Source organism: Notothenia rossii (genome assembly GCF_949606895.1).
Source record: "Notothenia rossii genome assembly, chromosome: 9".
NCBI classification, from domain to species: Eukaryota; Metazoa; Chordata; class Actinopteri; order Perciformes; family Nototheniidae; genus Notothenia; species Notothenia rossii.
In genome coordinates this window covers 38,904,784-38,931,972 of record NC_136907.1, presented here as the reverse complement: position 1 = coordinate 38,931,972, position 27,189 = coordinate 38,904,784, and the positions used below count along the sequence as shown (strand labels likewise).

The window sequence follows — 27,189 nt, the reverse complement described above, 5'->3', positions numbered from 1 at the left end:
GATGCCTGTATTCTATTAAGCGTCAAACTATTTTGCAGCATTCCTCCATGTCTGTGCTGTTGTGAATTGTCGGGGGGAACACTGTGTGTCATGGAGCATTACACTTGATCAATAATGATGTATTTTGTACCCATCATTGTCCTCTGTATCAAACCTTATTACAGACAAGGAGTACAAAAAAGTGCTCCTTACAAAGCTGACTTATTTCAATTTTTCTGCAGTTTCTATACATTGGTTTAAGTCTTACTTATCGAACAGAAAACAGTGTGTTTTGGTCAACGGTGCCAAATCCCCCTACCTTGTCAACCCTGTTGGGGTTCCACAAGGTTTCATTCTTGGACCATTAATGTTTTCACTGTACATAAATGACTTGCCTAATGTATGTCCTGAGTTGAATTTGCAAATATATGCCGACGATGGGGTCATCTTTGTACACGGGAAGAACATTGAAATAATCTCATCCTGTCTCTCAAAAGCTTTGGACAAGGTTCAACACTGGCTGAACAACATTTGCTTACAGTTAAACGTAAAAAAAACAGTATGCATGATGTTCAGTAAACGACCAGTCAAAATCAAAGGATCCAATGGAGTAGAAATAGAACTAGTCTCCCAGTTCAAGTATCTTGGAGTCATATTGGACTCAAACTTGACTTTTAAGAAACATATTAAGAAAGTATCAAATACCATTAAATTCAACTTGCAACATTTTAAACAAATTAGACCTTTCTGAAGTGTCAATGCTGCAAAGTCATACCTCCACTGCAGTGGAGGCGCTAGGGGGTGGCTACTTGGGCTCAAGCCCCGGATGTTTTCTGAAAAGCCCCGGATGTTTCACTTAAAAAAACGTCTCGGGAGTAATGTGCAGTACCGGAGTCCACCAGAGAGGCAGCCGCTGCGGGACAGTAGCCTGCGTACTGCGTAGCCTTCCCTGCCCTGAAGAAGAAGTGATCCTTCCTAGTGTCCAGCGCCAAATGGCTCTCCTAGTGCCTGACGAGTTTTAAGCTAATAGCCTATAAAGTTGTGGATATTAGAAAGTTATTTTCATTGAAGCAGGCGCCACAAGCTGCAGCAGCAGCAGTATCAGCAGCTGACAACAATGTCATCACCAGTAGTGAAAAAATGGATGATGTTTCAGGTTTGTGAATCTAATGGTGATATCTGCAGTCTGGCTGACTGAGTAAGAAGTGAAAAAGAGTGATGTAACGTTAATGTTATAGCTAGTAAACATGGAGTAACCACACTAAGTATACCCTTATATGTTAGTATGTATACAGAACATGACTAAAAATTATCCTAAGATGTAACGTTAACCCTTCTCAGTCTACCTTTAAGACACTAAAATAACGTATTCCAATTGTTATATTGTTTTGGAATTATACCGGCTATCGTTTCAGTACACTTAACAACGGAACCATAGCAACGGAACTGACAGGCAACGGAACTGACAGGCAACCCTCTGAATCAGACTCCGATTGGCTGTGACTGCATCCACTCAGAGTGTCCGATTCAGAAACGTGACTCTTACACTCTTTACGTCACAAACAAAGATGGTGGATGAGAATAGATCTATAAAACGATAAGCAATGCGCCAGAATCAAGGTGAGACTATCCGCATCCTTTAAAACTCTACACACATTTGTTTCACCGAAATAAGTAAACGACTGTATTTGTATTTTGTTTTGTTTGCTTGCTTCATTAAAGGATGTTAATGAATAAGTGTTCTCCAGTGCCTTTTATCCACTTTAAGGTATTATTAAGGTAAGGTTAATGTTGCTCTCAAAGTGCACCAGATTGATGCTTTTAACTTCAATATCTAAAAAACATCTTCCCGGGGGAGCATGCCCCCGGACCCTGTAAAGGAGGCGACGACCCCCATAAAGGATGTTTGGTCCACCCCCCAGTTGTAAAAAAATAGCACTTTATCCCTGCACCCCCCAACAACTCCTGGGCTAAGCCCCGGATCTCCTACAATCCTAAATCCGCCACTGCTCCACTGTATGATTCTATCCCACATTGAATACTGTTTGACAAACTGGTCGTTTGATTGTGCCAAAGACCTGAAACCCATAGAACAGCTGTACAAGAGAGCTATCAAGGTGTTTGACAGAAAGCCACATTCATACCACCACTGTGCCATCCTTGAGAAACACAATTTCTTAAGTTTTGACAATTTTAAGTCTTTTAAAATTATGTGTTTTTTTTATAAATGTTTACATGGCATGAAGACCTTGTGCTAAATGCACTTTAATACAGGGGTATCTCCCCTTGCACTTTAGGTAGCTCCTGCATCTTCTCTGGCACTTTACATGTCGTTGCTGCTATATTGTATTACCATGTCATAAATACTTTGTTTATGCTGCTCTTGCTCTTTTGCACTTTTTGCATATCATGTATTCTGTTTTTACTATGTTTGTAAAATGTAATCTTCTTAAATGTTTTATGTGAGGGACTGCGGATGGAAATGAGCTCAAAGCTAAATCTAAATCTGGCACTGTTACCTTTTTATGTTTTAAGTGTTCATTACTGTGCATTGTTCCTGCCAAATAAACGATTCAATAAATAAATAGCCATGTCATTTTATTGTTTTATAAATCTCCAAACTATCCTACATGTTATCTATATTTTGAATCAAGTAGCTACATTACATCATCCAGTAACAAGTAACACATGAACACGATCTAATGTTTTGTACTCGCTTTTGATAGTTATCGTGTATAAATGTTGTTTCTGTTCTTGCAAATGTTTCTTTTTCTTTTATCATGCTGAACAAAGTTGATATCTAAATCAGACTACTTGAATAAATTAAGATTACATAAAGAAAGTAGATAACGTCTCCAGGTCTAAGGAAAGACAGACAGACAGACAGACAGACAGACAGACAGACAGACAGACAGACAGACAGACAGACAGACAGACGGTACCTTGGAGGACACTCCTTCCCAGTGCAGAACTCATGTGTTGGCTCAGGTCTGGTCAGAGAGTCACAGTAAGTGTCGTCCACCTCACTGCCATCATACCGCACACACAGGGCATAACTGGTGGTGATACCTAGAAATATACACACACAGACTGTTTACACATTCAAGGAGCTACACTGTTTACATGTACTTTATCTATAGCTGATTCAACTAAAGCTTGGTAAAACATTTTAGTAGAAACCCAAAATAATATTATTAACTAGGGGTGCACCGAATGGGAAATTCTTGGCCGAAACCGATACCGAAAATAGGAAACAGTTGGCCGAAAACCGAATGCCGAAAGGCCGAAAATGATTAATAGAAATATCTATATATATAATGTATACATTTTTTACCAATGTTGTTCAGCTACCTGATTATGGAAAAAGACATGATTATGGCAAAACTTAACTTAAATAATAATCACTATTATGGGTCCATAAAACATTTATTCAGCACTTTTGAATGCATACAGTACATTAATTCCAAGTCAAGTGCATTTTCTTTTCTCTGTAGGATAACTACAACAAAGTGCATTCAGAACAAAGCCAAGGTGCTTTAAAACTACATAAACATCTAGGCCAGTAGGCCTACAACAAAATAGTGTAAATAAAGACTGTAACAGCCAGGCCTTCAACAACAACAAATGCACCTATAAGTGCATGCATACAAATGTGCAAACTGGATAAATCCACATGAATGTAACTATTTACAAATTAAATTACAATTCAATTTCAAGAATCTGTAAATAAGGCTGTCTGTCCTCATAAACAAAGTAGTAAACATTGTATAAAGATACATAAAGTAAAAACTGGATACAAAATCCACAATCAATTACAAATTAAATTACAATTTCATGAGCAATGTAAACAACATTGTATCATTTAGATACCGAAAGTACAATATATTGAGCACTGTGCTGCTGTCATTTCCCCCTAATGATAACCTGAGATGGTGAATTATAACTCACAATGAAAATTGTTCAGGAAAGTGGGTATAGAGTAGACATGTAGAAATAGATAAGCTTATGATAAGCCAGCCTTGTCTACTTATTAAGGAAAAGTGGGAGGTTCTTTTTAATGAACATTAGCTTCTCTGCTTTATCAGCCATAAATCTGTTCCTCTTCTCATCAAGCACATGAGAGGCAGCGCTGAACAGTCTCTCGCTGTCAGTGCTTGTGATTTGATCTTACTCCGCATATTTGTCCGGGTGTTTTGATTTCAAGTGGTGGAGTAATCCCGAAGTGGTGAAAGTCTTTGCAGTTACACGCCCTCGAGAAATGTCAGCTGAACACGTTTTACAAATCGCAATCCGCGCCTCTTTCTCTGATATTTTTAAATATCTCCAAGCGCCAGACATGTTGGCTGTGAGCCAGCCGCGAGCATGGTCGCGCTCCGTGTTTGTCGCCGCGTTTTGATTACGTCATCACAACAACACGTTAGCTTACCAACGTAACCCTGTTCCCTGACATTCGGTGATATTTTTTCGGTGCCAAAACCATTTCGGCCGAAAGCCGAAAGGGCCTTTTTAACCATTTTCGGCCGATAATTTTCGGCGGCCGAATATTCGGTGCATCCCTATTATTAACCATAGGCAGAATCTGTCCCCGTTCACATGAAATAAGTCAAATTGATTAACAAAGTGCTTTTCACAGACAAAGTCACAAAGTGCTTGACAAAACATTAAAACATCATAAGAATCATAAAATAATAAATGACCACAAACGCCACGTGTTAAGAAGTGCTAAAAACACAAAACACAATAAAACAAAAGCACACAGATGACATTAGTCATCCCTTTCACTGCAGAGAGTAATGCAGTGTGAAGTATATCCATGGTTACCTGTAAATTAAATGATCATGTGTTAAGAATAATGTTTAAACTGGGCTCTGTCTCTGTTTTCTGATGTGCAATATAAAACATCCAGTCCATCCGATCAAATACTGATATTTTCTTTAACTAATTTTTGAATCTGCATTATCAAAACACGGAATAAGTGTGTGTGTAGTTACATGTTGTGAGTGTGAGTACCTGTTGTGCAGGTGGAGCTGCAGGGAGCATACGCAGAAACCTTCCAGCGGTACATGTCCGCCAGACTGATGTCGGGCTCCAGACCCACATCAAAGTCATTACTGCAGGGACACAGACAGGCACATCTTTCACATTCACACTTGATTCAATCCAAATGATCATGCTGTGAGTTCATTCAGTTATGTAACAGTGAGGGAAACAACTGGAGCATAAGTAGGGTCACACTATTGGGAAAAAATAAGTAATTGCAATCATTTTGAGGTAGAATATGATTTGTGGGCCAGTATATCTCTGCAGCTCCACGAAATTCAAATACAAATTGTATCTACACATATAAAGCCTTTAAAACATATTGTGTGTCCTGCAATTTGAACATTGCACCAGGACATATAATCATTTCTATTATGTCAATTACTTCTGAAACCCTGCAGGCAAACTTGTACAACAGCCACTAAGATACAAGATCATAGAAAGGACTGATCTTAATGACTTACACAATTAGATATAATATCTTTCCTATCTTATATTGACCTATTAAAAGCTATAATAACATGTTGTGTCTTATCTATTAGCACGGACAGCAGTTAGCTCGTACCTCTCAGTGTTTGCAGCCTGGACGGAGGGCCCCTGCTGCAGCTGTACCAGGACCCCAGTGTGTGTGCCACTCTCTCTTTCGGTGTGTGTAGCAGAGTGTGTGTCTGTGAGCATGTCTGAATGTGTTTCTGTTTGTGCTAGTGAGAGTGGACCAGGGAGTGTGTGTTCAACAGAGTGTGTGTTTGACTGAGTGAGGGAGTGTGTGTGTAAGTGTGTCTGGTTGTAGTGCAAGTCCTCCAGCAGCAGATAGGGGGCGTCTTCTGGCAGTGCTACAGAGAGGACACACAAATGGAGGTTATTATTCAGATGTATCATATTCTATAAAAAAATGTTTTTATTTAAATGTTCTTCTACATTTTGTAATGTTTGCTTCTTTCTTTAATTAATGTCATTATTTTTGACATTTTTGCTTTACTTGGCTGAATTCTACGTCTTTCAATAAAAAAGTGTCAAAGGTATAATGGAAAATATAAAAATATTTCCAGTAAAGATGTCCCTTGTATCGGAACAGGATATTTCAGTTATCATCGTTTTAATTTGTATTTTCCTAAAGGTGATTACTATACTGGAGCTCAGTCTCTGCTTTGATTTCAGCCTGCGGTCCCTTTGTCAGACCCTCCAGAAAAACGCGGGCAAAAATCCTTGATTATGCGGGCTAAAATCCTTGATTATGCGGGCTAAAATCCTTGATTATGCGGGCTAAAATCCTTGATTATGCGATTAAACATGCAGGGTTTTTATGTGATTTTATGCGGTGAAATTGCGGGAATTTGCAAAATATGCGGAAAGTTGCGAAAAAGAATAGATTTTTTTTTAAATATTGGGCTGTCTTATTTATTCTCTCTCACACAAAACCTGCCACTAACGTTAAACCCCTTTCCTATTCAATTAAACACATTCAATGTTTATTTATTGTAGAAGCAATGGGGCTATTTTAATCAAACTCTCTCTCTCTCACACACATACACACACACACACACACACACACACACACACACACACACACACACACACACACACACACACACACACACACACACACACACACACACACACACACACACACACACACACACACACACACACACACACACACACACACACACACTTCCCCGCCTCATTCTGTTTTCATTTACTCGTTCGTTATCGGACCAGCTTGAATCTTCTCTCACTTCGTTTCTTGTAGCCCTCGAAAGGGTTTTGGAGGTTGATGCCTTGGTGAACGTGAGTTGTTTGGCTTTCTTGTCCGCAGCAGCAGAAAGCATTTTCGAATGTTTGAATGAATCAAAGTGGGTCGTCACCGTCGATTTTCTCTAAGACGTATGCTCCAACACACAGTTGCACGGGGTGCAGAATAGTTTCCCCCCACTTTTGTGAAAGACATCGGGGTACTGCTTTGCCCGGTCTTTAGCAGAAATGTTCGTCGTGTGAGTTCCACACGTTCACTCTACGGTGTTGTTTACCTTCTGTGATCCGCGAGCTGATGATGTCACGTCATCATCATCATCACTACTTCACGTCAAGACGAGTTAACTTTTTTTTTCTCTCAACTTTGTGTGGAAAAATGCGGGGATTATGCAGCCTTTTGATAAATATGCGGCCTTTTAAAAATCTGCGCCAATTTGCTGATTATGCGGTAAATTCTGCGATCGCAGGATCGCGTTTTTCTGGAGGGTCTACTTTGTGGTCTAATTAAGGCTAAGCTGGCCCACAAGTATTCCTGTAATATATATATATATAGAAAAAGCTTCATCAGTGTCTCCTACCAGGGAAAGGCAGCACCAGAGTGTTGTCATCTGCAGCGGGCTCGTCAATTGAGTTGGAGGAACTTCCTAAATGAACAGAAAAAAAAGACCTGATAAATAAATCAAACACCTAGAGAACAATAATGTCCGACAGACAAAACAGACAGACTTCAACATGAACAGGTTACTGCCAGAGTACTCCATGGTAGGGATTGTGTGTGTCATGTTTTGCATTTTGTTTATGTATGTCTGTAAGTTGTTGCTATTGTCGGGACCCCCTTGAAAACGAGATGGTGCATCTCAAGGGGTTTATCCCAATGAATAAAAATGTCTATATTTGTTTCTTAAAGCATGAAGGAGGCTAACTATAAGTTTCCAAATCGGTCAAAAATGTGCTTTCCATTTCTCTCTCTGTGTCATTGGCCAGGTGTGCATTAGAGCTAAAAGAAACATTGGCCAGGATGGTAGTAGCCATATACGCTTATCCTCATTTTCGCTCTTATGTCAACCAATAGGTATCGAGAGTAAGCAGTACACAGAATGAAACAGTTTGTCCGCCAAAGAGTTTGCTTTGAACTCAACAATTAAAAAAGAAACGCATGGTCACAAACATATCAAAAAAGTGTTTACAAAATAAAATAAAATATCAATCTGGCCACGTTCAAGTGTGGAAGAAACTCCTTCAATACGTTTTTTACTTTACTTCTTATTTCTTATTTCTATAAATAAGTTTTATTTTTACTTTACTTCCAATTTCCCCAGGGATATAATTAAAGTATTCAGATTCTGATTGTCCCATACAATCAGACCTGGAAACATGAAGCCCCTGGCTGTTTGTGGCGCAGAGGCAATACAAAAATAAAAGGCCTAACTGAAGACAATGTGTGACTCACGGTATCCAGAGGGTCCTGGGGGTCCTGGCTCCTCCACATCATTATGGCTGAACACATGACTGGTGACATCAGCAGCTCTGTACAGCAGGATGGCAGCAGGAGGAGGGGGGCTGGGGGTCCTTATCTCCCACATTTCCTCCTCCTCCTCTTCCTGCAGCTGGACATCTGATTGGTGATTGACAGATGTTGATGATCTGCTGTGATTGGTCGCTATCATGTCCCCGTTCACCCCATTATAAGTTAGGTTCACATGTCCAGTAGTGATGATTTCCGCAGCGCTGATGTCATGAGGTGTGCGGGGGGTGGTATATTCAAAGGTGATGTGGGGGAGCTTCCCATTCAGGTTGTAGTACTTTGTGACCAGAGAGAAAATCAAAAGGTAAAATACTTCATACTCATTCCTGCACGAGACACACATGTTCTTGTGCAAGTGTGTATGTGTGTGTGTCCGTTCGTGTGTGTGTGTGTGTGTGTGCGTGTGTGTATGTGTGTGTGTGTGTGTGTGTGTGTGTGTGTGTGTGTGTGTGTGTGTGTGTGTGTGTGTGTGTGTGTGTGTGTGTGTGTGTGTGTGTGTGTGTGTGTGTGTGTGTGTGTGTGTGTGTGTGTACCATAACATTGAGGCCCTGTAGTGTGGGTCCCTGGGCGATGATGTACTCCAGCCCATCAGAGAACACATTGCCTGGACGTCGGTATTTAAACACTGTTCCTGCCACATGGAAGTTTTGTGGGTTGTCAAACACTGTGTTTCCGTTGAAGAAGAAATGACCAGCTTCATCTGACAGAGCTGGATAGAAGGGAATCAAACAGTGCTATTCAGAACTGGGTCAGAACCCACAGACAATTATGTCATTTTCAAGAACTTGTTTTGGAAAGTCCCGTTAGGGTTATGGCTAGGGTTAGTGAAATCTGCAGTCAATGTTTAGCTAGCTAACCTTTAGCTAATATGCAACCATTGTTAACATCGTAAAAGCACTCTGTTGATATATACTCAGTTTAATGACCTTAAAGGTTAAAGGTTCTTACCAAGGATGTTCTCGGTCTTGTGTCTCTCTATGATCTGAATGTCTGAAGCTCCAGCTGGGATGTTGGTGATGAACACATAGCCTGATGAAAGAAACACCTTTACACACAGGCACCATTTTTCAGGTTATGAACTTATCATCCGGGAGCAGGGTAAAACACACTGTGTACCGAGTAAAACAAGAGACAGACATATGGCTAAAACGTCCCAAACCCGTGTTTCTCTTGGGTCACAACCAGGATACCGAGATCTATAGCAGCTCCAGGGTCAGTTCTACTAAACCACAAAAACCTTTGTCTCCTCTCACTAGTGCTATATCGCCATGCAGATACTTTAGTTTGTATACTGTGTGTTCATGTTTTTGAGGCTTTGGCTGGCTACCAAATAGGATGGAAACTTTATCATGTGTTTTTTATGTGGTCAGAGCATTAAAAAAAACATGTTAAAAAACTAAAAACACTGTTAATGAAGATAATCTAGCGTTTTGCTTTCTATATCAAAACAATAAAAAAATGTAATTGTGTTTATCAATGTTAGAAACTGTTGTGAATGTACAAGACATTAGTTTTTGTTGTGATTTAAACCATAGTGCTAATAACATGAATGAAAATGGTGACTAGATATTTAACAACCAAACTTTCCATGATGAAGACAGGACATTAATAATAATAATAATAATAATAATGCATTACATTTTTTATTAGAGTGCTTTTACAGGTGCTCAAAGCGCTTTACAATTACACATTACACATATTACATGTAAGAGTCATTACTGTGGACATTACCCACAGGAGCAAATGCAGGTAAAGTGTTTTGCGCAAGGACACAACGGCCTGACGCAGTGCCGGCCGTGGCGGGATTCAAACCAGAGTTCACCAACGCTCCTTGATCAGATGACCAACGCTCTAACCACTGCACCAAAACCACCAGAGACCCATTAAAGAGATACAAATCATATAATTAAACAATAACTGTGAAAATATCTCAATACAGTATTGTTGATGCAAAAGGGGGGGCTAAAATGAACATTCAATACATTTGATAAAGTTTGACATCTCTCTATATATTCATTGAGAACATACAAAATGAAATGACATAGATGTAATCCAAATGTACATATTGGCATTGACTGGCTGAATGTTTCTCTTGCACTTGTTCTACTCCAAACAAAGCACCTTGGTGAGATACAGTCTGCAGTAAGAAGCCCTGCAGTTATTCAAAAGCTCTTCCCTTTAACAGCTTCATGCTTCCACAGGCTACGATTATGGAAATAACAAATGAAGCTACCTAACTATCGTGGAATCTGACCTGAATTGTAGTCACAATGACACAGTCAGCTTACTATCACCTTAAGAATATATAAGATTAAAGGATGTTTCAGCAGACTGTGTCTTCAGTAGACTCTACTACTGTAATGGTGTCTTTACCAACAAATCGATCAGAAAGCTGCAGCTGATTCAGAACGCTGCCGCTCGAGTCCTCACTAACACTAAGAAAGTGGATCAGTCCAGTTCTGAAGTCTTTACACTGGCTTCCTGTGTGTCAAACACATCGAAATACTGCTGCTGGTTTATGAAGCACTGAGGAGTTTATTCTGATCTCCTGCTACATTATGAACCATTCAGAACGTTCAGGTCTTCTGGGACAGGTCTGTTGCTAATATGTAGAAGCAGTGTTTGTTATGCAGTTATTGTGCTCCATATTTCTGGAATGAATCCCAGAGAACTGCAGGTACATTGCAACTATCACTTTTTTTTTTTAAATCCAAGTTTAAGACTTTTCTGGTTGCTTCTGCCTTTTATTAGATCAAAGAATGATAAACATCTGTACATCTGTCTGCATGTGTGTTTGTATGTGTGTTACCTAACTGTGTGAGTGCCTTCCTGTATGATCCAGAGATGCGCTGGCAGGACGTCCCGTTGCCTCCACACATTCCACACCTGTCTACTGTCCTACTGCTGTACAGCTCCCCATCACAACCCACAGCCTGGAGATAAAGAACAACATTAACAACACTTTAGTGCTCACTACCATTAGGCTGCTAGTTATTTAGAGTAGGGGTCGATATTCCGCATTTGACCGATTATCGGTATCGGCCTTTTTTTTAATCAAATTGCCGATACAACTTTGGCTCTGATGCGGCCGTTTCTCTGGCTGCAGTCACCACTCTCTGTACACGAGCAATGTCCCGCCCACAGCGCTATCTGATAGGCTATTACTGAAGTGTCAATCAACACTGAAGATTTTCCGGGCGGGAGCCAGCCAGAGAGGCGGGACCTTCTCAGATTACAGGCAGGTGCGAAGAATGCAGACTAGTGATGGGAATTCCGGCTCTTCTTGGTGAGCCGGATCATTTGGCTCGGCTCACCAAGAAGAGCCGGCTCTTTCGGCTCCCAAACGGCTCTTCAGTTTACCACATATTATTATACCTTTTAATTAAATCAAATGTAGCCCTGTTTTGACTAATGAATGATGTATATGTGTACACATATCACCTAAATTATTCAATACATCCTTTGAGTAGTAGTAGCAGTAGATCCTGCATTTTAGCCATGCCTCATTTCGCTCTATTTGCTCTTTCCAGCGCTGTTTTTGCAGGGGGCTGATTCTGTGAGCTACAGCTGACCACGCCCCCCTTGCAGGAGAGGGGAGCGTGCTCTGAGATCAGCTGCCGGGCTGTCAGAAGAGGGGGAGAAAAAGAGATCTCCGTCCTCCGTGTTTTATTCTTATAGAAGTAAGAAGAGAAGTAACGGGGCAGAAACCCTCCTTTTTACGCAGCGGTCCAGACATAGACATCAAACCTGCGGCTGCGACACATATTCAGTGTGCAGTTACTTTGGCATTAGGGCAGGGATATCTAGATACTTTCCAAGACATCATGAATTGTGCTACTTTTAAAGCAAGCAACGATGTTTTCAAATCTGTAATAAAAAATCTCCTCAAAAACACTATCGAAGCAGTTCCTGCCGTTGCTACGTTGAACAAAAGTTGAACAATGTTCAACTTTTGATGCCGATAGATGCTCGTCGGTACGTCTACACTACAGGCATCAAAAAATGCTTTCAACGCTTCGCCCATTCACTTGAATGGAGTGACGTAGAATATTTTGAATCTTCGCCGAACTGCATTGTGGGGAGCATGGCATGGCTTTGCAAGCATCACGAGCATCTATCGGCATCAAAAGTTGAACAATGTTCAACTTTTGAGGCTCGATGCTTGGCATCAGCCAATCAAATTCCGTTTATGCAAATCCCGCCAGTGCAAGCTCAGCCAATCAAACCGCGTGCAAGCTGGGAGAGCCAGACCGCAGTTCATTTCCTCATATTCCAAACGAGATATTACGGTAGCAAATCACCCGGTTCTTTACGACCGGAACTATTTACCGGGATACAAACCGGAGGAACCAGGCATGGAGGGAGGTGGCAGAGACAGTGGGTGAAACTGATAGTTTTTTCGCCTGTTTGGAGAGTTTATATCCAGTTTACTTCGTTTTAATATTGCTATTGCTTTGTATGTCGGGGGCGGGAGATTCATGTGATTGGTTGCTCGCAAAAAATCGCCAAGCTTCAGACACGCCCAGCTTCAAGATTTTTTCATGCCTGTAGTGTAGACGGCCGTAATGCTTGCAAAGCCATGCCATGCTCCCCACAATGCAGTTCGGCGAAGATTTAAAATCTTCTACGTCACCCCATTCAAGTGAATGGGCGAAGCGTTGAAAGCATTTTTTGATGCCTGTAGTGTAGACGTACCGCAGACACAGACAGAGGCAAGTAGCAGCGCTGAGCGGCAGAGCCATACATGTGTTTCGAAGGTAAATCAGTTGAAAGCCGAAGTTGCAAAAACGCCATGATCATATGATCCAATTCTATCAGTTTCCCAGTTACACAGGGACGCGGAAGTCAGTCAGAGTTGGGGGTGCGTGCAACGTCTCGCAGCGGAGTAACTGGTGCGGAGGGGGGCTGCGAGTGGAGCCTCGCAGTTTTTCAGGTTGATATAAGCTCATTAGATAGCCAACAACATGTATCTAGCAAATGTTTAGCAAAATATTAGAAGTGAGGCTACTAGACTAACGTTAGGTCTACTGTAATAGCCTCACTTTTAATATTTTGCAAAACATTAGCTAGCACTAGTGTTTTACAGTTGCTAGCAGCTTATTGGCCTTTTATGCTAGATAGACAGGCATTGTTTGATATAATAAATTAAGCATTATTGTTAGTTAAGCCTGCAGCCCCACTTTTAACTCTATGTCTCTCACTAACTCATTGCAGATGGCTGCACTAAAGAAAAGGGCACAGAGAGGAAACCAGTTGTAAGATGTTTAAAAGTTCATTAAACATAATATATGCTTAAATGCATTTCAAAGAGGTTGTGTCGGAGTTTGTGTTATTCTACATTTTGACACCAAGATTTTCTGATTTTACTGCAAATGTATATTGGTTCCAAATATCGGTTATCGGTCTCCTTGATTACTAATAATCGGTATCGGCCTAGAAAAAGCCATATCGGTCGATCCCTAATTTAGAGGATTCACTCATCCAGCCAATAATCATTTGCTATAATGAGTGTAAAGACTACATCATTCATAGTAGAAATTCAGACAGAAAAATAAAATCCCATCTTTTCCATGTTGGGTTACCTGACATTTCCCCTCTATACAGACTCCGTGGTATTTGGTATCGCGGCAGAATGTACCATCATGTGCAGGAACTAGCAGCTGTCGCTCACCACTCATGGTGGTACACTGCAGGTCACATGGCTTATTGGAGATGCTGATGTAGTCAGCTACACAGGAAATTGAATATTAAAAAATATATTTATTTGAGTGATGTCACATTACAAAGAGACTAACAGATTGAAGTGTACCCGGGTAGAGAGGGATCCACTGGTAGCATCTTCTTCCAAAGGCTTTAGAATTGAATTGGGAACACTGGTGCTGTTTGAAGCTTACACTGGGGCTGGGACAGGGCTGAACACACAACAAAACACACATCAACATATAGGAAATACACCTGCAGCATAATGTTTGTTCTACAGTGAGTGTCTCAATAAAGAATGCATTTATTCATTCTTTATTGAGACACTCACCCAGTGTCTAAATCAGTGTAGAGCCATACCTGGTGTGGACAGAGTTGGTACTGTTTAGGAGACCCGACACAGTATGAACTGTTTATGTTCTGGGTGGTGGACAGCCTGAGGCAGAGACACAATGTCATGAACATACTGTATTACATGGACACACACAAGATGCATACAAAATGAGAGTAAATGGACATCCAACACTGTTATCCCAGCATCATCAGAGGGGGATGATGGCCTAGTGTAGCAGGAGTATTCAACAACAACTTCAGTTACTGTTGAATGGTTATTCCTTTATAATCAAACGCGGAAGAATTTAAGAAAGAATGTTTCTCAAATGGTTTCTTCATTCATTGGTAGGATGAATGAAAGGGGCCTTTTATGTTCATTTTCTGGATTATATTTCTACTGCCTGTGCTGCAGCACCTCTTTTCACCCTCTGTCTGAAACCAGAGCCCAGCATGCTCTGATTGGTTAACTAGCCGGCTCTGTTGTGATTGGCCAACTGATTAAAGATGTCGGAAAAGTCCAACCTACTAGCCTATAGTTACAATGTGTTGAAGCGCTAGCCAATATAATCGTGAGTGTTACATAGAGATGTTACTATGTTACAGAAGTAAACAAAGGAGTCCAATGGAGGCGTTTCAGGCAGGGGTGCGGGGGGCAGTGTGGCAGACAAACTGCCTCTGGAGGGAACACAGGGACTTTAAACTTTGCAGACCATTTACATGCACAACACCTATAGAACGCACTACAGGAGAGGGAAAAGCCCCCAAAGAGCACAATTGGGCCTCTTTGAATTACTTGTCGGCGTGTTACATTCTGAATGGTCAAAGTTGGGTAAATGTCATTTGAGCTATAACTAATGTGATTCCATTTGTATGTGTAGTGGTTGTAAGTCAGAGGAAACATGACACACGATCAACATAAGCTGACTCTGAAGAACAGTAACAACTTGAATGTGTTTTTGATAGTAAAGGAGTCATGATCTTATTATTCTCTTCATGCTAGATGAAGGGAACACATCCAAAGGGTCTCAGGACTTTCAAAATATAGCAACATTTCGCAACTTGTAACATGTGTCTAACAGTGCTGTAGTTTATAGTTAACATGAACAAGTAATGAAGGACAGATAGGGCCCAATGTATCTGTCTCCCATTACCATGCATGCACTGCACCCCCCACACACCTCCTCTGTCTATCTATCCGTGTCTTTCTTTCTTCAGCCCATCCTTCTACGCTGTTTAGGCACTAAAGTAGGAGAGACTACAGGAAGAGGTGAGCTGGAGGTCACTATGTGAGAGTGTCACATCTAATTGGTAGAAGGTGATGAGGGTAAGACAGGAGAGGAAGAGGAGGGAGAAAAAAGGCGAAAAGGGGAGGAAATGAAGGACAAAGATGAGAAGAGTGTGGGAAAAAGAGGTGAAGAGGAAAGAAAAAGAGTAAAAAATAGGAGTAGAAAGAGGGGCAAACGTGAGAGAAGGAGAAGAACAAAGAGAGGAGGAAGAAAGGGGGAGGAGGGGGAAGAAGGCCAGCAGTGAGGGCAGGGTGGCGTTAATCTTGGTTGACAGACATTTCCGCAAGTCTGACAGGGAGAGGTCAAAGGTAACAAGATGGCTACAAACACACATTCTATCAACGCTCTACCTAACTTCCCTCTGCCATGTCTCGACTCACTCTCCCCCATGTGTAATTGCTGTGTGCATTTCTTTACATATTTTTCCTCTGGATCTATACATACATTGTTTGTACAAGACACATAATTAAAAAGCCAAATTAGCATCAAATGGGGTCTTATATTCTGAAGATTTGGGCTCTGATTTCCTGACAGCTGCCTAAACTCCATTGCAATACAAACCAGTGGTTGTCCACTTACGCTTGTTTGGTACTCTCCTGGCTCCAAACAAACCCACTTGTGCTCTGATGCGGGATTGGTGCAGTTTAGGGTCTGTTTATTCAAAAGCATGGTGTTATTTGTGCGGTTGTATATTTCGATCTGCTTCACTGGCATTAGATGTGCTCTCAGAAATCACAAAATAATGACCCTATAAATATGTTGAGTTGGTCTTTTCCAGTTGGCTATACACAATGTTCTGCTTAAAACAAGCACGTTTCAAAGTAGAGTTTGATACAGGCTGATTCTGATCAATTATGTTGTTTCTCTCCCACTCCCCCTCCCCTGCCCCAAAACCATATCTGTATACCCTCGTACAGTACACCCTTTTAATCGCTTGAATAAAACAAAAACAGATAGTAAGAGAAGAAAATTTTTGCCTTTTAACAACATTACAGTCATAAACTCAACATTAACTCTACAGCTGACAGTAAATAGGGGCTGATATTTTATCTAGCACGATGTACAGCTTCTGGTCTGTTTGCTACTTTTGATGGGACTGAGTGAAAGGTTATAGAAGTTCAGCCCATCTCCACCTGTTACTTTATGCTTACTTCTTATATTTCCTCCAAGCTGTGCCTGGTTTGAACTGCCACAGGTGCTTGAATTGATTGCTCACGTTCACATGCGTTTGCACACTGAGACTGTGCTGTTTTTTTAGCTTGCACTTAGTTTGGCCCTTAGTGCACACAATATAGAAGTAATAATCCCTCTATAAAAGTGTGTATTCATTTTTTGGACATACTACCTCTGTATGAGACAGTGTCTATCCTGACTCCTCACTCCTCCTCCACAGCTCCTGGAACAGGAGGACCAACTGGACCACTCTCCCCACCACTGAAACACCTCCTCCTGCCACAAAATATACAAAACAGTGAGAAACAACAGTTACTGCCTGATGTTTGTATGCCTCCGCCAACCTGTCCTGTTGCAGTTTACATACATGTCTGTCCAAAAAGACGTTTTATCCTAATAGACATTTGGGAGAGATTGTGATAATTAACATATATATTATTAAGTTATGGCCAAAAAACGTTTTGTGAGGTCACAGCGACATTCAACATTAAAATCAGATTCCAATCCGTCGTTAAGTCCGTGTGGATGTGTGCAACACATTTGAAGATTCAGTGTCACTGGATTGCATGAAGCACCCAGTCGTAGTTATTAAAGACCAGCACATCTCCACTCTCATTCAGTGTCACAATGATGAGCACTGAGGAAGAAATCCCCTGCTTTCAAGACAACATTTGAAAGCAGGGGATTACTTGTGGGAAGCTTGGTAAACAAACAAATTGTAGATTTGTCTAAAGAAAGAATTCAACATTCTCCCACCATTGACAAAGTGGATGTTGACAACATTGGTCATTTTGAAACCAAAGCACAGTCTATGGAGCAGTGGATACCAGAGTTGGGGTCGAGTGTTTTTTTTTGCTTTTTTTTGTTGGAACAGAATGAAATGACTGAAAGTGCTGAAGTGTCAGCCATTATAAAAGCTGTTTGAATTAGATGATAGGAAGTACCATATTTACCAAAGGGAAGGAGGTAATGCTGTACGACAGTACCGCAGCCCCAACATTTAAAATGACTCACAAAGTGACAAACAGATCATGGAAGTTGTGCTGCTTCTTATGCCATAGATTCCAGAGTATTTATATGTTTTGGAAGTTTCAACAATATATTAAACCAAAAGTGGAAATATGAACGTCATGCCAATTACTGTCAAATGGTCGATGAAGTTAAAATGTCACTGTTTACTGACTTGGATGGGCTTATTTCCACATGTTAGAATGGCGATATGCACAGCACACACGGTTATCCATATAAGATATCCATATATTGGTTTAATATAATTTATTTAAATAATTTCATACAATCATTCTAATAAGGATTTTTGTTGATAAATACGAGGGGAAAGGAGGGTGAGTAACCATTTCTTTTAACTTTCCATTTATTATTTTATGTCAAACTTTGGTAATTAAGTTATATATATTTCACTGTTTTACACTTTTATATGAAACTACACAATTAGAATGCACAGGGCAAAGTATCCAGATGCGCAATTACTAGTCCATCAGAGGAGAAATTATATTTCAACACGGCAGATGCATTTCAATAACATCAGCTAGCGCATCATTATTACGTCTCCCAGTGTCCGTGGAGTCTCTTTTCCTAAGTCCTGATGAATCCTCTTACACATCTTCCCTTAGCCCAAATAAGTTTTTCACAGAGGTTTAGGAAAATAGTTTAGGAAAAGACAAAGCCTCTGAGTATCTCACATCGGATCAGACAACCAAAGCAAATTTGTGGGAGCAGAATGTTAATTGAGAGAAGTTTATATCGGCTTTTAACCGAATATAAACTCATTACTTCAGTCTGTAGTGACATGGAGCTTCAACACGCTGCATCACATCATGGGAAAGAATCATTCACAACTCAGAAAGGCGCTGAACTTCATCAACAGAAGGTGGATGATGAAAGATTGTAAACTCATGTGGGAAGTGGAAGCCTTGTGGAATGACAGTCCAATAACAAAAACACGAGCAGGACAAGAGAAGCATTGTCACAGAGGGATCCTGGTGTATGGGCTATATGTAGTGTGTGTTAAGTTACAGGTATGTAAATATTGCTGTTAATACTTCACCTGTGCACCCCCGGGTAATCCCAGTGGTCACATTACGTAGTTTACATAGAGTAAGTGGTGAACAGCTGGGGGGAATTAGGAACATGGATGTTTTTTACCGACTGGGTATGTGCATGTCTGTGCCGATTATTGGTTGTACGATATTTTGACAAGCTTGTTTCTTTGTATCCATTCAATGCATCAAGTTTTGTATATTAGTCAGCCTATATGGCCTCACATTACAGTCACACAAACTTTACATCACACCTTTCTTAGAAGAGGAAGCAGATTTGTTGTGAGTGTGTGAGTGTTATTACCTTGTTGCCCGTCTGTTTGACATGCTGACTTCCAGAGCTGTGTGACTGCAGATGGGTGTTACGTTGCTCCACCCTCCCTTCACTTCTGTCCTGGCAGACACACAACACATACACACACACGCATATACAGTACATGATCATAGAACATACATACCCTGTGACCCCACATGTATCAGTTAGCTAGCTGCAGTTATTTTACCTGTTGTCCTTTTCATGTAAGCTCAGCCGTAATACATTCTACGTGGGCCAAATTACGGAAAGGTAAAGCTGCGGCTTGATAGAACCATTCATTTTCAACACGGTGAGAAGAAGAAACTTTCACTTTTTCTATGTGATAATCTCATGAATAAATAGCATAGGCCTCCTCTTTCTTCTACTTTTCTTACAGAAATGTGAAAGACAGTCCTGGCCAATCAATATAACTGAATTTAGTAGGGTGTAGGTTATTGATCACAGACATACATTTATTATTCCTTTTAACCATTTTCACCTAGATAAATGTTCAATACTTACTAGTATCTTAATATAGTTACAGCTACATTCAAAATGTATAATCAGATTACTGGCACATTTAAAAAAAGATTAGGATAACTATTATTATAGGTATAGTATCTGAATTTAGTTTTTGGTTTCATTTTGACTTTCATTCTTCTTTATTTTAAAAACCTTTATTTAAATACAGAAGGTAAACAGCTGATGTATTCAACTAAAATACTGAATTTGACTTTAATTTAATCTGAACACTTTTGATCCTAAATATCTTGGTTTCTCCTTTTCTACGGACAAGTTGATCTGTTGTCTCACATAATACACTCAAGAAAGAAACATCTTATTGATATTTATTTTCTCTTGTATTTATTTGCATTTCAACTTGATAGGGTATTCCAAAATTAACGTAAAGTAATCAGGTTACATTACTTTAATATTTTGATACTCAGATTAGGTTACTGATAAAAGAATGTTTCAAGGTAACTATATAGGAACAAAATGAGTAACCCTTTCAACCCTTCACAAAGGTTGGGCTCTTTACAACTATCTGTACACCCAGGGTCAAATGTAGTCTGTAATGGTAAATTCTCAATTGAGCAAGTATTGATTTGGTTTGCTGTGTGTCAGAAGGATGTGACACATTCCAAGTCCAGTCTCAGTAACACACACACACACACACACACACACACACACACACACACACACACACACACACACACACACACACACACACACACACACACACACACACACACACACACACACACACACACACACACACACACACACACACACACACACACACTCAATCCCACACACACACACACACACACAAACACACACACACACACACACACACAAACACACACACACACTCAATCCCACACACACACACACACACACACACACAAACACACACACACACACACACACACACACACACTCAATCCCACACACACACACACACACACACACACACACACACACACACACACACACACACACTCAATCCCCCCCCCCCCACACACACACACACACACACACCACACACACACACACACACACACATACACACACACACACACAAACACACACACACACACACACACACACACACACACAATCAATCCCACCACTATGTTGTCTAAACAGGGCCTTAAACAAGCCCTCACAGGCTCCTTCCCTCTGGCCAATTCAACATAGAAACACACAAATGAAGCATTTTGGAGCTAAATACACAGTAATAGTTGCTCGCTATTACTATTATGGCGATAAAAGTGTCTGACATGGAAAAAATACACAACTTAATGTTTGGTAGGGTGACACAGATGCATTCTAATGGTTCAGTGACTTCATTATACATATTCCAAGTGTAGAGAGTTTTTTCAATTGAAAACATCTTTGTAAAAAATATGTACAAAGAGCATGGTTAACATCTTCCTGAGCAAGGTTTTGGGTGTTGAGATCGATTTAAGATGTGGGGAAGTAGAATGGCTCAAAACACTCTTATATGATAATAACCTTTAATCAGTGGGTAAAGTTAATAATTAGATGTACTCAGGTACTGTACTTAAGTGCGAGTTTGAGGAACTTGTACTTGAGTATTTCATTTGTCAACATCAATGAAAAAAGACTTCAGTTACAACATTTACAAGCTACCCTGCAGTATACAAAGTAATTCAAACTAGATGCACCTTTACCAAGACATTAATGCATTAATAATTGTAAACAGCATTCACACTAATGAGTACTTTTACTGTTGGTACTTTAATTATATTTTGGTGCTTATACTTTTATCCTTTAACTTGAATCTTTGAATGAGGGAATTCTACTTGTCAGAGAGTATTACAATCTCATCTTTTACTTAAGAACAAGTTTTAAAACAGCTTTCTCCTGCTGGAATAGGTTACAGTGCTGACCTACACTGCTGGACAGCCTTTCATGTGGACAGCCTTTCATGTTAACATTTATGGTAGAAATCAACTTAGAAATGGCCATTTATAGCATGGTTTATGACTTAACTATCCACAACGTTGCAAAGTTCAAACAGAAAATGTTAATTCCAAGGGCTGGGTTTTTAACAAGTAGAAAATATGAGCATACATTATTATATAGTACGTTACCCAATAAACCTTTGAGTGCACACAGCTGTTACCTGCAGAGTGAGCATGCGGTTGAACCATCAAATCCTCTTTACACAATACATTCAAACCTTTAAATAAAAGCGTTACCTCACTGTGGCGATGGTGCATTATGTTTTTGTGTAAGTATTTGCAAAGAAGTGCTTTAGCAGCGTTGGATCACAATGTATTCTTCTTTGCCAACAATTATATTTTAGATGTCCTGCCAGTGGTTGTAAGCTTTACTTTTCAACTGTTGCCATCCATTTTGTGTGTAGTCAATTGTTTGTTTACACGAAGACCTCTTAAACTACAGTATTTATTTTTCTTTAATTGGCAAGTATTCAAATACTGGATGACAAAGGCGGTGCTTAACAGACAAACAATAAATTAATGTTCGGTTCCTTCATGTGCACAACTCGTGTTTATGTGTGAGAAGAAGGATTGCTAATAAAAATCGTCTGCAAACAATTGTTGTCTCCGTTACTCTCATGCAGTCAAACTGTGTGAGCCTTTTGGTCAGGCAGAGGATCAATGGTGCTTATTTAGTAACGTGTTGTAAAGTGCTGCCAAATGGTAAGTAAGTGATGTTATTTTCCTCTAATGTTTATTCAGAGTCGATCCTGCAGTCTACGAGAATGGTTCACATATTTGCTTCTTACACTAAATGTTCATATCACTAGATACTTTGACACTAGAATAAATAACATTTTATTATGAATCCATGTAAGATTTATGTAGTAGGAAATATTGCGTTTCGCAGTAAATTAATGTTAGATGCACGCTGGATGAGTAATGGATTAACTGTAACAGGATTACGAAAACCTGATGCAAATACATCAAACATAAACATGACTGTATTCATTTACAGTTACATTTTAAAAAGACGTATTCAGATTACTGTCACATTTCTAAATATTTGGGATAACTAGAGAGAGTTACTCAAAGCTAAACAGAGCATATAGTGTTTTTTGTAAAGGATCAGATGTTCTCTCTTCTCTGTAAACTGTACTGTTCTGTAGGGTAATACTCTGAGAGTGAATCTATATTTCTATTCCCTGAATCTGCTTTATGGTTTTCACTTTCTTTGCTTCATTTGTTCTGTTTTAATTCAGCAGGTGAACCTATTTGTTCATAAAATAGTGTGTGAGCTTAACTGTGTGTATTAAACTAAAACTGAGCATTTTCTGTCAGCTCAGATTGTATTTCTGCTTTTTTAAACTGTAGGATGTGCTCATGTGTTTCGGTGTTGATGTATAGGCTGCTGCCTGAATCTGCTGAGTGAAAGACAGGTTTCCCTATCAATACAATCATTTCTGATCCTAAATATCTTGGTTTCTTCTTTGCTAAGGTCACATTGTTCTGTTGTCTTACATAATACACAGAAGTAAAACACATTGAATTTATTTGCATTGCATTTGATATTGATGCAATCCAAAAGTAATCAGGTTAAATTACTTGCATTTGTTTTTACAGGTAACTATAGTAGTAAGAAATTCATTTTTAAAGTAACCCACCTAATCATGTTTAGAAGTAACTTAGTAACCATATGTATATCTTTGCAGATAAGATAGACAAAAGAAGACACAAATAACACATTTTATAATCAACCTGTTATTAACATGATTACATAAGTAACTATCTTTCGAAAACATGCAGAGTTGCATGCATTGTTTCTGTCACACCCAAAGAATGAAGCGGTATTGTGAACAAAGCTTCTGTTTTTAGCTACAGCACCATAAACAGACAGCCCAGTTGAATCGGGGGAAGAATGACAGTCAAAACATGGACCCCCCAACTCAGAAAGTATTTATACACAGTTTGGCGTAGCCACATGAAATAAAAGTAATGTGAAAGGTCATGTTTATTTCATGTGAAGGCTACGCCAAATCCCATTTATACATGGAAAATGCATTGATTACTATTTTCTACATTACACCCATATTAGACATTAATACACCATGTTACACCACCATTACACCCTTATTTTACCCATGTCACAGCCATGTGACAATGTTATTAGTCATAAAAGAGTCAAAGTATTTTCCAAAAAGTCAGTCAGAAGAACGTTGTTTGTGTTTACAACAGTAAAATGCTATTTGATGCAACCATACTATCTATAATTATATAAATATAATTATATACAGACATGAAGGCCATTTTTCTGCACAATGATTACTTTTAGTTTACATTTTACAACTACATTTAGCTGATAATGCTTTTACTTACAGGTAAAAAGTAAGATTTTGTAAGATTTTGAATGCAGAACTTTTACTTGTAATGAAGTATTTTGGCAATAATGTAATGGTGCTTCTACTCAAGTAAAGCATCTGAATACTTCCTCCACCTCTGCCTTCAAGACGTAATGAAACCACAGCTCGCACAGTCCTTGCTGCTCATTCCCTGCTGCTGCATGACTCCAGCATCCCAGCAGCGTTCGTAATAGAAACTTTTCTAGGAGCTTCGCCGAAGGGAACAGTGACATTCCCGCATTTGGGAACAGTTAGCCTGCCTTCACATACACAATGACACTTATATGTTTTTCGAAGTTTATCTCAGGCATTATTGTTACTGTGTTAATTAAATATGAGATGAATGGAATTACTTCACAGTTAAAACTACACAGTGCCCTTGACAATAAGCAAGACAGAATCAAAGTGACAGACTGAGATTAACTAGCAAACTCCCCAGTCCCCCTTTATAAGGTTTTTGCAAATGGACACCGCTTCAAAGGGGGGAACAAACAGCTCTTATTTACCTTAACGGGCCAGTTGCTGCTGAGCGCGAGAACCGGGAGGTGTAGTAGGAGAAAGGAGCAAACCGGGAGAGCTAAGCCTCCGTTACCGAACATGGTTCATTCATGTCATGGAGCGACTACAGTACCCCTCCCCTTACCTCCGCTCGCCTCCAGTCCTCACTCCTCTCATTCTCCACTCCTTCCTCCTCCCCCTTTGATGTAGCCACGCCCTCGGGTCGGAATCGCTCGCGCCTGTGATACGCACGCGCCAAACTACACTCCTACTTCGGCTTTACTCCGACATCCACATTGGGTGTGGACTGTTTGGGAGCAGTTTTGTGAGTTTGTGTTCTTAACTTATTACGTTTTTCTAGTTGTGTAACAGTGTAGGACTCACAGGACATGAGATGCTGTATAGGCCATAAGGCCAACCTAATTAAGCACAAATGAATTCACTTAAAGAGATACGAAAAAGTAATGTGATTTACAAATAGGCTATGCAAAGGTTTTTCTATTTGATCTTTATTTTAAACTGTGGTATGATTTCCAAAGCGTGTATCGATTTTTGATTTCAGATTTTTATTGTCATCTTTTTTAAATATATATAGCCTATAGAGTGCCACAGTGACGCGTCCTAAAACCCGGAAGTAAACTTCTTCCGGTTCCTTCGACAAAACGAATTTCAAAAAAATCAACTCTATCAACTTATTTTAATCTGTTTTTATGAGCCAATTCATTCAATTAAGTGCTATTTTACCTCTATATTATGTTCGCTACTCAGAACTGCAGAACCTATGTTAGCTTTCATCAAACTCGACAAGACCCCAGTTTTATCGACTCACAAACTTATAATGCAAATAATAGCCTATATGTTGTTTACATTTTGTTAATTGTGGGCTGGCCCAAGCAAAGTACACTGACTTCAATTATATATGTTAATCTGTATATTAATATTGTATTCATCTAGGTATACATTGCAAATGTACTGTTCTATTTTCATTATTTGTTTATTTTATATTGCTTATACATAGATATTTGCTGTTTAGGATTATTTTGTAATTTAATAAAATTGTATTCCATGACAAAATAATTTCCCAAACTGGGATCAATAAAAGTATATCTTATATGTTATTATCTTATAACTTATTTGTATCTGTTTTTTAATAACTAATTCATTCAATGTATTTATAGAATTAGTGCGAATGCTGTTTACAGCATTCCACTATAGTTCTTCGAATCTTTATTCTCCAATATTTCAACCAATACTTTGGCTCTCAAAAACTTCAGAATACTTTCAGCTACAGAAACCATTCAAATATCAAAAATATTCAGCCTTTTCAGCACATGATGGGAAACTTTCAACTTTTTCCAAATATGTTATACTTTAAAAAAAAATCAGCTTTTTAAACTCTTTTTTTAACATGTAACTCAATGGGAGGAACCTTCAAATCCTCTCTTACACCGTGCGCCAAATGCTACTCTTTCCACATACCTTTAGCTAGAGACTTCATTCCAACTTTAAAACGGTCACAAGACCTTCAGCTATAAAACATATTCTTCAGATTTGATTTTTTTTTACACTTTTTGAGAGCTTAGTTTGGAGCTTGGTAAAGAGGCCTTCTTCAGATTTTAACATGAGTGTGTATTGCGCAGCTCGTTAAGGCTTAGAGTGCGTGATGTCACAGCTAGAGTGGAGGAGAGCTTGAAATTCGCGTTAAATTATTTTTTAAAACTGCCATAATTCCCAAACCTTACACTCCTTGGACCTTTTTTTTTGTGAAAAACGTAGGAAAACCTCTCCTACCTTGAAAAATAAAAAAAAATAAGAAATTAAACAAAATGCCTCCTGAGGGCATGAAGTGACAAAGACGTTCAACATGTCTCCATTAAGGCCCATTGTAAATCAAGCCTGATCTATCCTCAGAGCAGCAGCTGCACATCTTTAGTAAATCTGCCAAAAATGCCACATTATGAACCCGAAAGTGCACACAAAGCAGATTCCGACGCTCCTCGCGGTCCTGACATCCTCCACGCGTTGACATTTTACGAAAGCAGCTACCGTTTTTAAACTATAGTTAGAAATGTAAGAGGTTTATTTCTCATTCAGAACAATGGAAAGGCTCTCCTTTCACAGCACATCTCCATGGAAACCTTTGATCTCTGGGCTCACACACAGGTGTTTGATATTGTCGTCACCATGGTAACCTTTGATCTCTGGGCTCACACACAGGTGTTTGATAACATTGTCACCTCAAACACAAACAAACAGACTGGAGTTTAAAGACTGTCTCAGCCTATTATTTTATCAGTCTGATGGAGACTTCATACTGACTTCAACACGTTCCACATATTTTATACATTATTGGTGACGTTTGGTTTCAGTTCAAAAGTTTGCAGTTAAAATATTCTGCTGCTTTTCAAAGCGTCTTTGTGTCATTCTACAGAAAAGGTGGAATCTGGATGATACAAATCTGATGAAATATATTCCTTCTAAACACATCTAAAACCTGTTAAATAGCAATAACTAACTTGATGAATCCACAACAAGTAGAGCTTAAACTATTTTTATTATTTTTATACATGATACAAAGCTTATTTATATAGGAACGTCACTGGTGTTACGTGTTACCAGGAAGAAGAGTAACACCAGTGACAATTTGGACAAAACACTAACAAAATTGCTGCCATGTGTCA

At 39.5% G+C, this 27,189-nt stretch overlaps 1 protein-coding gene across 3 annotated transcripts in view; it reads right to left on the bottom strand.

The window, feature by feature from the left end:
• Window positions 1-24,677, bottom strand: part of LOC307018887 (ADAMTS-like protein 2) — a 29,843-nt gene extending 5,166 nt beyond the window's left edge. For 2 of the 3 annotated variants that reach the window (XM_079649377.1, XM_079649379.1), the window contains exons 1-14: window positions 24,517-24,677; window positions 19,150-19,239; window positions 16,961-17,064; window positions 14,357-14,432; window positions 14,106-14,208; window positions 13,879-14,024; window positions 11,106-11,229; window positions 9,245-9,325; window positions 8,830-9,005; window positions 8,222-8,573; window positions 7,350-7,415; window positions 5,585-5,852; window positions 4,990-5,090; window positions 2,922-3,048 (exon numbers count right to left, since the gene is read on the bottom strand). In XM_079649377.1, the coding sequence (XP_079505503.1) occupies window positions 2,922-3,048; window positions 4,990-5,090; window positions 5,585-5,852; window positions 7,350-7,415; window positions 8,222-8,573; window positions 8,830-9,005; window positions 9,245-9,325; window positions 11,106-11,229; window positions 13,879-14,024; window positions 14,106-14,208; window positions 14,357-14,432; window positions 16,961-17,064; window positions 19,150-19,239; window positions 24,517-24,609 (1,907 nt within the window). In that variant the 5' untranslated portion in view covers window positions 24,610-24,677. Of the gene's footprint in view, window positions 1-2,921; window positions 3,049-4,989; window positions 5,091-5,584; window positions 5,853-7,349; window positions 7,416-8,221; window positions 8,574-8,829; window positions 9,006-9,244; window positions 9,326-11,105; window positions 11,230-13,878; window positions 14,025-14,091; window positions 14,209-14,356; window positions 14,433-16,960; window positions 17,065-19,149; window positions 19,240-24,516 lie in introns of all 3 variants that reach the window. The other variant, XM_079649378.1, reaches the window with a different exon arrangement.
• Between the last annotated feature and the right edge of the window lie 2,512 nt (window positions 24,678-27,189).